This window comes from Tympanuchus pallidicinctus, unplaced genomic scaffold (genome assembly GCF_026119805.1).
Source record: "Tympanuchus pallidicinctus isolate F22 unplaced genomic scaffold, pur_lepc_1.0 scaffold5, whole genome shotgun sequence".
Classification (NCBI taxonomy): Eukaryota; Metazoa; Chordata; class Aves; order Galliformes; family Phasianidae; genus Tympanuchus; species Tympanuchus pallidicinctus.
In genome coordinates this window covers 2,019,200-2,032,966 of record NW_026294769.1, presented here as the reverse complement: position 1 = coordinate 2,032,966, position 13,767 = coordinate 2,019,200, and the positions used below count along the sequence as shown (strand labels likewise).

Sequence of the window (13,767 nt, the reverse complement as noted above, 5' to 3'; positions counted from 1 at the left end):
AAGAGAAATCTGCATTCAAATTAAAGCATTACTTTAAAAGCTGTCACTGTGATTTCCTGCTTGATGGGATGGATAGATTATCTTATTGGTCTATTAAATGATAATAATGATTCTATAATATTCCTTTAGAATGCAACTAAGATTAACTGTAAAAAAGAGAAAACATAAGAAGAAGAAGAAAAAAGGATCCTATCCGCTTTATTGAAAATAAAGAGTATGACATCATTGCTATTTTTTACATCTTCAATTAAGTTGAAAGTGATTTTTCAGCCAATTCAATCATACTGGAGGAGAGAATGAGTATTTCACTATAAAACTGCAGAGATTATAGAGAAGCCCATGGCATTTTTGAGGACAAAAAAATCATATTCACATATCTTCTTTTATTTACTTTTATCTCCTTATGTTTACTATTTATATAATACATTGAACGCAGTAGATAGATAACATTATGAATACAGAATCACAGGAATACAGAATGGCCAGGGTTGGAAGGGATCTCAAGGATCATGAATCTCCAACCCCTCTGCCGCATGCAGGACCACCAAGCTCCCCATTTAATACTAGACCAGGCTGCACAGGGCCCTATCCAACCTGGCCTTGAACACCTCTCGGGATGGGGCATCCACAACCTCTTTCGCAGCCTGTTCCAGCATCTCATTACTCTCTCTGTAAAGGACTTCCCCCTGACATCCAACCTAAATCTTCCCTCCCTCAACTTAAAACCATTTCCCGTTGTCCTGCTGTTATCAACCCTTTCAAAGAGTTGATTCCCCTACTGTTTGTAGGCACTCTTTAGGTACAGAAATGCTGCAATGAGGTCATCCCACAGCCTTTTTTTCTGCAGGCTGAACAAGCCCAGCTCCCTCAGCCTGTCTTCATAGGGGAGGTGTTCCAGTCCCCTCCTCTGGAGGGAACATCTTTGTGGCTCTCCTTTGGACCCTCTCCAATAGTTTTCTGTCTTTCTTGTACTGGGGTCTCCAGACCTGGACACAGTACTCCAGATGGGGCCTCACAAGAGCAGAGCAGAGGGGGACAATCACCTCCCTGTCCCTGCTGGCCAACCCTCTTCTGATGGAGCACAGAATACCATTTGCTTTCCGAGCTGCAGGAGTATACTGCTGGCTGATGTTAAGCTTTTCATCCATCAAGACCCTCAGGTCCTTCTCCGCAGGGATCGTCTCAAGGGCTGCTCCTTCCAGTCTGTATGGATGCCTGGATGGATTTGCCCAAGTGCAAAACCTTGCACTTTGCTGTGTTGAAACCTCATTAGGTTCACCCACTACTTGAAATTGTTTCAGTTCATCTTGCTGTGAACAGATTCTGATAAAACAATGAAGTTGTAGAAAGCTCTTACTAAATTTTGCAATCACATCGGTAATTTCCTGATTTGGAGAAAAGCAAGAAAGCCTAAACTCTTTTGTTGATATGCTATTATTGTACATATGTTGCTAACAAGCTTTCTAAATATGTTCATTGATTTTTCTTCACAGAAGTTAGTAATAGGGCAAGAGAAAATACTTAGTTGACTTTCCTTTCCAATGTTGCATAAATACAGAGGACCATGCAAGTAATTTGATTTCTGTTACAATAAGGGCAAACTAGTCTGAAAAGTACATAGAGCAATGGTTGATTTGTCAGTCTCCACTACTTGTGTCCACTACTTGTGTCACAGTTAGAAGCTATATAGCCCTTAATAGATATTTATGTAGTGACTCAAAAAAAACAACTTAGAAGATTCTTGGACGATAACAATGTAGCATACGATTATTTTCCTTGTGTAATAGGCAGTATAAAGATATATTCAAAAATTATTGTTGGAAATCTTGGGCAATGGTGTCACTCTGGAGAATGATCGGGAGGAATGAAGAGTAGGCTCCAGATAGATAGTGATATCATTGATAAATAATTTGATCCATTACAAAAAATTTTTTCCAGGACTGTGAATAATGTTTTTACATGCTATGTAAATACCAGTGTTGGAAATGCTGCACCTACTGATAATGAGCAATTAAAAACATCTGAACTTCCAGGGGTGGCAACTGATGAATATAGTTGTCTGATTGTGTGCAGAGGATTTTGTTGATTTAGATGTTGTTTGCTTGGGGTGGTTTAATCAGTATTCATTTAATTTTTGACATTTCTTACTATCAACACTTTCTATGAAGGCCCTACAAAACATGATTTTGTGGTTGTTATTCTCATATCAGTTTATTAACATAAGATCTTGTACATCCCTTCTTTCCAATATTTCTATTTCAATTAATTAATTAATATTTGTTTGAATAGACTCTAAGAACCAACTGCTTTCTTGGGAACCAGTGGCCATAATATTTTCAACGTTTCTGAATTTTTAAACATTTGTAAGTCATTCACAGGCTCCGTCTGAAATACGGTTTCACATAATTATTGTAACACAGACAAAAATAGTAGAATTTTCTTTGTTATTTGCTGATATATTTCAGAGAGTTGTATGTCATTTTTTCCCCAGAGATTCTTACTGAGTTGCAGGTAACAGCGTAGACTGCATTTATTTATCCAAAAACTATTTTTAGCAAAAGATGACAAACAGCTGTATTATAGTCTATTTTATCTTGTCCTGGTAAGTACTCAGTTAACTATGTCAGGTGGCATTGATCTGAACTCAACGTTGTTGCAGAGAGAAAACAGTATTGGAAGAGTCTTTTGGCTATAAACATATTGAATCAATGAATTTTGTTTATTTTTTACTAGTACATGCTGCTAAAGGACAAATGAAGGTTAGGAAGGGTGGAAAAATAAGACCAATTTCACTAAATAGTCATAAAAAAAAAAAAGAACTCTTTGCATGATCTGTCACGCTTCCAAAAGAACTTTATAACATCTAAATATCTAAGATATTTCTTAATATCTAAGAATTATTTTTCTTTTAAAGAATATCAAAATGAAGATATTTTTGATTGAAATGAAGAGAAATCCATAATTTTCAAAGTTTCTTAATGGATCAAATAATTTAATTTGATATCAAATCAATAAAAATTCATTCTTCATTGCACAGAACTAGCTTGCATAATGGCACTGTACTCAGCTTTCAACTTCACTGCGTTTAATCTCTCAATTTAGGAGAAGAAATATCTGGTATAATAAGAATGCAGCAATGCACTTTACAAAGAACTAATGTATTTTCAATATTTGTTGATTTTATGCCAGCAAGAAGTTAAGGGAGATAGAAAAGGAGAGATTGTCCTTCAGGTGTACTTCTTTCACAATAAGTAAATATAGACTCTACGACATCCTGCTCTTCCTCTGAAATTATCCAATCTCAGAAATGTCTATAGTTCCCAGAATGCTTGTTCACTGAATAGGTTTGTGTAATCTAAAGACTGTGGGAAGAAAAAATATCTTAAAACATCTTGGAATGCCTACTTTATATGATAGCTAGTGTGTGATTTCTGTTATGGCTGGCTAATAGCTTGGTTTCCTTTTTGCTAGTCTTTTCCAAGCCATCAGAAAACTGAGAAGATTGGGTGGGAGTTTGTGCTAGTTTTCTGACATTTTGTCAGTCTTCAGCCTGGCAGCTTTAAAGGAGATTACTTTACCCTCAGATAGTTGCAATAGAATGCAGTCTTTTGTCATCAAGTGATTTGCCATAGGAAAATGTTGGTGCTTAAAAATCATTGCTATATATATATTGCATCATTGCATCTTTCTACACTTTCTTCACTGCAATTACAGATCACATCTAATGATGCAATCATGATCCAGAATGGAGAATTAGAATAAATAATCCAAGTTTTCAAAATTAATTCTTTCCTCGGGTTAATTTTATCGACATGTTTTTAGAATTATGTAATTCAAAACAAAATTGCACTCCATCTTTCTAATAAGATATCATTAACTTAGTTCAAAAATAAAACTTTTCTTAAACATGACAACTGTAGAAAGTAACACTTTTGAGCAAGCAAATAGATCTATGACTTGATCCTCTCCCCGTGAGTTTATGCACTTCTGGCTGCACTGTATGCATGCAGCAGACAGCAGCATAGAACGAGTGACACTTGGTTGTGCTGCCAGTGGAGAAATATCATGCTTCCTTTAAGACAGGAACTGATGGCAAGAAAAAGCAAGAAAGCATCAAAATAGTTGTAAAAACTGGTTTATTTCTTAAAAATAAATACAAAAATATAAATATAAAACATCGGCAGATAGAATTTGATGAAATGAAGTTGCACAAACTTTTTTTTTAAACCAGCTGCATATTACACTTATTAACACCACGTGTACATTTTGTTTCAGTTTTAATGTACAGAACAGAACATACTGGATTTTTTCTTCTTTGCCTTCTTAAAAGCTGCACTTGCAAGGGTAGGACATGTATCTAACAGAAGCGGCTTGTACATGAGGTTGCTTAAGGGATTATCACCCTGTTCAAATTTCTGAAGGTAAGGTATTTTTAATTTTAATTACTAAAATGGACAACACTGAATTTCCATAGCTTTGGCTCTTGGAAGGTGATTAAATAAAATACTGTACGAGTTCCAAGTGGCATCCTACTAGAAAGAATGAATTACATAAATGGACAAATTGAAAACAAATTCTAAAGGAAATCATTGTGCTGAGTGGCAGGAAAATTATCCTGAATGTTAAATACTGATGAGTGCAGAAGGTGTCTGTAAAATTACTTCCGCTCAAAGGAACAAAGAATAGCCTACTGTAGGTTAAGAAGTGTCTTTGTCACTTTCTCCTCCACCATACATTTCAGCAAGCTTATTAAACCGAGGGCCCCATTCTCGGAGGTAATCATAGTTTTGGTCTCCTTCAGTAGTACCCGACTCTAAGGAGCTCAAAGATTCAGCTATTGAATCATTTCCTTCATAGGCGTAGGTTGCAAGCGAGTCATACGGTGGTGCAGAAGGATCAGTATCATGCTCTTTTAACCTTTGGTTAATGAAATCTCGCACATCTGTGTTATCTGGTGCTGAAGGAGTCCTCCGTGGTACAAATAACGTTTCAGGGATAATGTCTCGTCGAAGTTTCTTATCTTCTATAGCTGCAGGATTCCTCAGAGTGCCAATATCAAAGGCTTGGGTATCTTCCTCTCCACCGCCTTCATCATTGTAACTCACAATGTTGTCTCTGATGTCCTCTTTAGACAGGATCAAAGGCTCTTTCTTTCGTTGCCTCTTCAGAGCAGCAAATAGCACCACTATAACTTCAAGGGAGAGGAAAGAATGGGTGAGGACAGAACAATTTGTAGTAGTGATTCCATCAGATACAACAGCTTTATTTCATCTACATTTTGCCAGTCCATTTCTACCTGATCAATGTCTATATCACAGTAGAGACTGTATCAAAATGTGCTTTTTTTGCAGAGAATCATGAGCTTTGTCTATGTGCTCCTCTGGTAATTTAGATGAGTTTTAAAATAGCCAGGTTTACTCTGAAGATCTTTTCCCATTTTTTAGTATGGAGCATGTTCAAACTGTTTTCCATCTGAACTACAGATTATTAAGTATATTCTGAGAAACACAAAATAGAAACTTTAAAAAATTTACAAATTTTTTATTACAGCATAGGAACCTTTGGATAAACTGATTTAATATGGTAAAAATATTATTTACTGGCTAATTCTGTGTGAAATACATACTGCATGACGACTTTAAGCATTTATTTAAACAAGAGATTCTCTATCTCAAAACAGTTAAAACAAAAGACATGAAAGTGATTTTTTATTACATTATTCCTTCTGCCTGATCATCTTTCTTAAAGACAAGACAATAATAAAAATGCATTTAGAAGTCTGAAACTAGATTTCATTTTTACTATATTCAATTGTCAGGCAGTTTTTGCCTTTATTTCTTTTAATTTTGCATTTGGTTTCTCTTGCAAAAGAAGCAAACCCCATGATCTTTTATTCTGCCAACATGCATGATTTTTTGAAGTGTGTTAGACCTGAAGCATTTGCTCTAGGAGGAAAGATACATTTTTCTTACCCAGCAGGATGATGATGCAGAGGAGAATGGCAATCAGTGCCCCTGTACTGAGGCCAGCAGGGAGGAGAAGGGCCTCTGCGTTGCAGGACTGCATGTTCCCTCGGCTGTCACAGGCACAAACTCGGATGGTAAGTGTGCCAGTGCTGCTCTGGATTGGATAGTCATTGTCTGATATCACCACTGGTAAGAGGTATGTACTTATTTCGTGTCGACTAAAGCCATTTCTTCTTGTTAAAATTCTGGCAGTGTTATCTAGATAGATTAAAATATAATGTTATTTTGCATAAATAAAATAGGAAAATAAAAAATAAAAATAAAATAAAAGGAAAATAAAGAATGTATCGCATATAGTACGTGCAAAGTATAATATTTTATGTCACTGTTAGTATTTTGAAATGGGCTAGTCCTCATTTCATAGTCATGTCTGACTTTTCTAGTGACATTCCCATTTAATCAGAAAGCTATTTATAATTTTTTACATACAGCTGGCCTGTTCCTCTGTGCCTTTGCAACACCTCTGAGTGCGATTTGAAAAGAGGATTTCTGAAAGCTTAAAATGTTTTATGGATTAATGCATGCAGTGCACGACACAGTTCCATTCCATGGCTAAAGCCCTGAAATGAAGTGGCCAACCGAGAAAAAATAACCTTCCACTTCACGCTGTTCAACAAGCACTCTGTTCTGAAAGATTCCTCCTATGGATCTTCTGTGACAACACACAGGGGAATGCTATCAGTAAATACAGGATGAGATTTTCCACACCAAAAGACTTTCAACATACTGTAGAACAATGAATTATGTACCTTTGCACATGGAGTAGAATTTTTGTTGGAAAAAAAAAAGACAGTTTTGAGAAATGAATTTACTAAATTATACTTGTGGCCCACAAAAATAATACATATGTAGTATGCTTCAGCATCAAATCTATTCACTGAGTAGCCAGAAAAGAAATGAAGGTAGTATGTAACAGCAAAGGAATATCACTTCTATTGTCAAAGCTACCTTATACTTCTAAAACTGTGACCCAACACTAGAGTTGCTAACTTGCAAATCCAAAAGGGAGAAAATTCAGATTGAATCCATTAGAAAGAAAATTTCATTGTCATCACACAAATGAATTTCTTGAGGTAAATGGTAAATGTTTTGTGAGCCAAATTCAAGATGAACTAAACAATTAATACAAAATAAAGAAAATAATTTCACATAGAAGAGAAATACCAAGGTCAATGCCTCTGTATGGTCACTAGGACATAATTTTTGTTTGAAAAATTAAATGACTTTTTTCTTCATGGCCTCCATGAACTGAAACACAAAGTTCTCTTTTACTGCATCCTTTGATTTGTTTTGTGTATCTATGTTATTTGTTTTCACTCAACATGAAAAACAATGTATCTGATGTATTTTTAAATACCTTTCTCTGCTAGTGAGAAATCTATATGGTACCTAAATGTTCAACTTCAATTATTCTCTTTACCAACTTATATAATTTATTTCAACCAAATCTTCCTCATGGTGTTTGCAGCCTGTTACTTCCTGTAATCTTCATCATTGATAGAGGATTATTCCCACTGCCAAGTCAAAAAACTTTAACACATTTGAACGTATTATGATATCTCCCTTCGTTTATTTCTTCTGTAGTCTAAAGCGCTCCCTATTGAACTGGTGATGAAGGCCAAAATGGATGTGTTGTACACGTCTCCTGATAAAAGCTGGACTAATCAAGGATCAAAGCAAAGCCAAAGTGGCCAGGTGTTATCAGCCATAACTTTCATTAATCATCAGAAAGAAGCAAAACAGAAAATCAGATGACATAAATGTGACAGAAAGCTAAAGAGAAAGATCTGAACTTGGAAGGTGAAGCCATTTTTTAAGCTTTCTTCTGTCCTATCCTTCCTTTATTTGGTTATTCACTCCAAACCAACATTCACTGATTTTCTTTATAATTTATTTTATCCTATTTTTTTTTTTCCTAAGTAAGTTTTGCCTTCCATACACAGATGAAAATAGAGAAGTCCCAAACCACAAACATTCAAATTAAATTTATCTTGCTGTTAACAGCAGTGTTATGGGCTTCTGTATTTGCTGATGCAAAATATAAGTAAATTCAAAATATTGCAGGAATGCATGCCAGGTAGTAAAGACCAAACTTCCATGGATCAGAGAATTTTACCTTCATTATCCTGAACAGTGAAATTAGGGTTAACAGCTGCTAAACTGAAGAAAAATTTTTGTCCCCCAAGAGGATCATCTTTGTCTACTGCACTTATGGTCTGGATAAGCTGCAGGAGAAAAATAAATGCAAACAACAACAACAAAATAAAACAAAACAAAATAAATCTAGGTTTTGACGTTTGAATATCTTAAGACAAGCAGAGTGAAGAAACTTCTTATTCATACTATTTACATATTGATTTAATATTTAAACTGTAGGACATATCAACTGAACAAATTTTAAACGAATATGTAAGCTTTGTAACAAGAGCATCCATATATATTTTCTATGGTGGTACATGCATACAAGAAAAATGGCAACTTAATTCTCCTTTTTTTTTCTTATTTCAGTATATGTTTATATATTTTTGTAACTATATAAGTGACAAAACTAAAATCAACACATAAGAGAAGAATTCAGAGGAGACTTTTTGCTTTGGGGTGAAAATGTTATTTCATCAGAAGCATTGCTTCTAATAGGGAAGTTAAAGTTTCAAATAATATTTCAAAATAACATTTTTTTCTAAAGCAAGACTTTCCTATCTCTTATTAAAGTAAAATTTTTTAAAAGATTTTCAACATTAATAAGTGTATGTTAGAGTATCTTTCTACTAAATACCAGATTATATTTCTACTTGTAAGACACATTATAAGATAATGTACAGATTCACCACCTCAGATTAAATCCAGTGTCACAGATATGTCATAGTTGTTTGGTACTTGGTTGGAATGCTTTCTGCAATTCCTGCAAAAAAGATTTTTGTAATACTTTTGTTTGGAAGTAGCAGTAAGGGATTCATTAACATTTGCTTATCTGTCAGGTAATTGAACTTGTGCCTTTTTATCCACTGAAATTTCTAGATGGAAGGCTGACAAGATGCCACTTTCCAAATAAAATACATTTTTTTTACATCTTCATTGATTGTGTTTCAGTGTTTGGTTTTCTTTTTGTTTGTTTTGTCCCACAGCAATAAAAAAATACTTATGATTAACATTTTTGGAGGGTGTATATATGCAGTTATATGTGCCAAAAACAATTTACTCTTGTCCAGTTTCAGCTCAAACTGAGTTGATTTTTCCTTCATAGTGTCTTATGTGATGCTTTGATTTGGCTTTGGGTGAAAAGCAGTTTTGATAATACACTGATATTTCATGATGATGTTGAGCAGTGCTACACAGAGGCAAGGATGTTTGAGTTTTTCAGCTTCTTGTGGACTGGCTGGGCATCATTTGGCAGGTAGAGAACAATTGCTTATGCATCACTTGTCTTGTACATATATATATAATTATCTTAACTGTTATCTTTTTTTTCCTCTTCCTTTGTCTGTCCCAGTACATAGTTTTTATCTCAGTCCACAAATTCCACTTTCTTTCTTTCTTTTTCTTTTTTAAAATTTTCTTCCTCATCCACTGGGAATGGGAGGGAGCAGACTGAGAGAGTAACTATGTGGTGCTTAGCTATCTTCTGTGTTAAACTACAAGAAATCTTTAACCTAGATCTTCGTTATTCTTCATATCTCATCCATCATTTTAAATTGCATTGTTTTTCCAAGCATGCAATAACTTCTAATTTTTGACATTATTTCTTCCCTGTGGCATACTTGTTAAACTCTGTTTCTCCAGTTCCTGTTCTTCCAAATGCAGCCATTTCTCTTCATATCGCAGGTTTTGTCAGAACTGATCATTTTTAACATCAACAATTGCACTGTTCTTCTGCTTGCCTTTACAAATGCATGATTAACTCCCAACTTCTCTCTTGTACATCCTGAATACAGCAACAAATTTCTTCAAGAGGCAGGGACTGGATTTGTTTAATGCATAATCTTGCAAGCTTTCTTATCAGGGGTTTTCTCCTCTAAATTTATTTTATCACACAAACCTACAATAACTTGCTGGGAAAGCAGAATAGATAAAAGATAGAAGCATAATATTTTCTTCTAAGGGATGAAGATTTTAATTATTTAATGACTGTATAAGTAACTAGCAAAAAAACTTTAGTGATTTTCACAAACTTAGAAGTATTTTTTAAGTCAAGAAAAAACAAGTCAATTTTAGTTCACAAGTGAAGACCATGAAAGTGGTCTGTTGTAGGTGTTAAAATGATGAAAATCAGGTAATTCTCTTGTGATCGCCCATACCTATAATTTACAATGAGTACACAAATTTTTTTGTTGCCTGAAATTTTTCAGAGATTTTTAATCTGCTAGAGCAATGCCAATCAATGAGCAGAACTCTAACAGAACAGCGGTTAAGTAGAACAGCAGTAGACAGCAGGAAAATATCTTCTACCTGTCTATAATTTCTTGTAGCAATTGAAGTTCTCTGGGAACTTCTCTATTCAAATACTCATTCTATTTGTCACTTAGATAATTTGCTTATATTAGGATTTAAAAAAAAATCTGCTTGTAGGTTCTTAATAGTTTTTTTAGGTTGTAAAAAACATCCTTCAGATTTGAAAATTTTTGCATAATTAAAAAATACTAACAAAGACTCGAATAACTAAATATTATGCATTTTCCCACTAGACTCTGGTGTGTATCTTTAAAAGGCAAAGTTTTAGGGACAATCTTAATGAGATAATGTGTATAGATACATTGTTATTTACAACATCTCTACATTTAATTGCAAAAAAAAAAATCGCAAAGAAAAGCATTATTTGTTTTGCTTTTGTTCTCAATTGGAACCGGAGATATATTTAATATATTTACAGAAATTCTTGCAAGTGAAGATATTACTGAATTTTTACACAGGAAGTCCATTAATAGCCCCTTTTCAAAGAAAGACACATATTCATAAAGCAAGCACTCATCATCTCACATGTCAGCTTGGAAAGTTCTCCTTGCACTACCTGTAGTGCACCTGAGTTCCACCTGTATGTCATCATAAGAAGCATGTGCTTTTCAACAGTGTACATGGAGTTATTTTACATCAGTGCATGTGGTCTTTGAAGGAAGCAGCATCTTTCTGTCAGCTTTTCAAAGCACTGCACATTTTCTAGTGTATTCAGACAATACATGGCTACAACATACCAGTAAGACCTGTCCAGCAGGTTCCTGATATATTGCCAGAAAGCACTTAAAATACAGATGTAGACCACCGTCAGTGATATAGGTTTTTAGATGATTTTCTTGCTTGCCTATTCCATATCTCTTGAAGAGAATAACAGCACCACCAGAGACTTGGATGACAGATAAGATTCCATGTCCAAAAACGTTATTTGGCTTGTTTTCTGTTGACTTGAGCAAAAAAAGTTGTCACATCTTCTTTTTGAGGATAGGTTGAAGTATGCTTCTCAAGTACATTACTGTTTTTTGTTGTCAAAATAGCTCCTTTATACTTGTTTCCTTCAATGTCCGTTATTTCACAGGTTCTTGTCAAAACAAAGAAGTGACACTGATAACCACTCTGTAGAACAGCCACTGTTTACAGTTTTTTCATACTAGCCATTAGTTCCTTCTATTCTCCAAGTCCTGTCTAATGAAGGCTTGTGTTGGAGTCATATCTTGTTTTCTAACCTAGTCCAAGCAACCACAATGTGACAGTGATTCTTCCAGTAAATGTTCTTTTACAGATTTTCAGCCTGTATTTATTGTGGTTGCTGCTCCAGTGTTTCAGTTTCAGTCATCTTGGGGCACTGTATGCATATTATGAAAATGCGCCTTTGTTCACGCAAATTTTTAATCATTTTCACAAATCTAAACACTTCAAGCATACTCCACCACTGTGTTCTGCAGGTAAATTCAATGAATCAACGATTTTCATCTGATTATTACCCAACTGTTTACAGGCACAGAACTGATGGAAGTAATTATGAATGTAATTAACCATGAGAGCTGTGTTGTACTAGCTTTCCCTTTTGCACAGTTGCTAGGCAGCCACCTGGAATAGTATTTGTATTTTCCTTAACACAGACTCATTCTTGAAGCTTAAAGGACTCATACAGCCTTTAGTATATTCTTATTTGCCTGACTCAGAAACCTCTGGGCAGTTATTGATCGCAGGGTAACTATTTAGAGTCTGTTAAATATAAGCAAATCCACTTGAAGAACAAGACAACGTTTCTCATTGGGTACACCTCTTTATTTGTAATCAAGATGTGTATTAGTCTCCTAGTAGCCTTTTCCTTTCTCAGTGTCTTCTAAGTATAAATCTACATTTTAGTAGAATTGAAGTGGTAGGCAGTAAACTCAGCCTTACAGGTCACCTACTGTTACATTTTACATTCTAAATATAAACATTTACATTTTAAATATTACATTTTAAATATAGATATTTTGTCTTACAGCATATATGCTGCTGGTAATGTACATTCTTGTTATTTCTTAGAGAAACTGAATGATACTGAAATATTAATGCTTTCAATTCTCATTCTCTTCAGTTTGTCTGTACCATTTTGTATCATTTTTTTAAAATAATGTTAAATAAATGAATAAGCATCTATCCAAGCACTCATATCTAATTACAAATCCTGCTGAACTACATGGGACATTGAAGAAAAAAAAATATGACCAAGGTCTACTATCCCTATGCCTTTTCATGAGAAATTGATTTAACATAACAGACTTCCAGAAAGAAAATGAAAGCCTATGAAAGCCTACCAAGAAATAGCTATTTGTATCAGAAAGTTTAAATACTGTCAATGGAATTTCAAAGAATAGAAATCTGGCTATGTGTTTGTTGTTGTTGTTTTTCCCCGAATTTGTAATAAAATTGTTCTTCACAGCTTTCACAGCTAGAGGAGCTCCTTTGGTAATTGTGCTGACACCATGTCATTATTAATCCAAAGGGGTTCTTGCATAACATGATATGTATTAATATGAATATAATGTTGACAGAAATTTATTTGTTTTTGAGATATGATGAGGGGCAAGCCTGGTAATTATTCATTGCTCCAAGCAGTGTATCAAAACACAAATATTACAATTGGTGCTTTTTTGATCTGTTTAATTCCAGTGGGATAGGAAGTGGGGAGAGAGAGTGTGACTTTGGGTTAGCTTAAACAAAACAAATGAACAGAAGGTGGAAACATTTTATCACATTTTTGCATATATTTTCTGATATTGTTAACAACTGTATTAATCCTACAATTTATATGGTTTCATGCAATTTATATGGTACAAAGCATTATTTTCTCATATTAATTTACTATGGGATACCTCCATTAATCTCACACTAAGTTGCTTCTCAGTGTCAAGAAGCAGTAATAACTGGAAAGATGAGACAGTTTCTCCAGTTGAAAACAGACAGAAATATAAGGAAACAAACTAGTCAAAGAATGTTGCTAGCTACTAGAAAAAAAGATAAAAAAGTAGAAAGGCAGTTGCTGCATTGGTTGTTTATTCCAAAACGACTCAGCTTTGTGGTTTTTAGGTCTTCTGAAAATGTAAATGATTATTTTTTTTTTTACATAAATAAGCTAAGAATTTGTTTTTAAACTCTATGCAAAAATAAACAAATAATCATAAAATATGTTATTAAATAACAACAACAAAAAAACCTGTTTGAAAATTCTATATTGAATTCCATTACAAAAGTTTTATTTTACTGTAATGAGTCAGAGTAAAGCGTTGAGAATTATTGAATA

General features: G+C 34.3%; 1 protein-coding gene across 3 annotated transcripts in view; it reads right to left on the bottom strand.

Moving 5' to 3' along the window:
* Nucleotides 1-297: 297 nt before the first annotated feature.
* The window catches only part of CDH10 (cadherin 10), a 92,081-nt gene continuing 78,611 nt past the window's right edge, over nt 298-13,767 (bottom strand). For 2 of the 3 annotated variants that reach the window (XM_052703707.1, XM_052703708.1), the window contains exons 10-12: nt 8,143-8,251; nt 5,973-6,224; nt 298-5,191 (exon numbers count right to left, since the gene is read on the bottom strand). In XM_052703707.1, coding sequence (XP_052559667.1) covers nt 4,698-5,191; nt 5,973-6,224; nt 8,143-8,251 — 855 coding nt within the window. In that variant the 3' untranslated portion in view covers nt 298-4,697. Of the gene's footprint in view, nt 5,192-5,972; nt 6,225-6,267; nt 8,252-13,767 lie in introns of those variants that run through there. The other variant, XM_052703709.1, reaches the window with a different exon arrangement.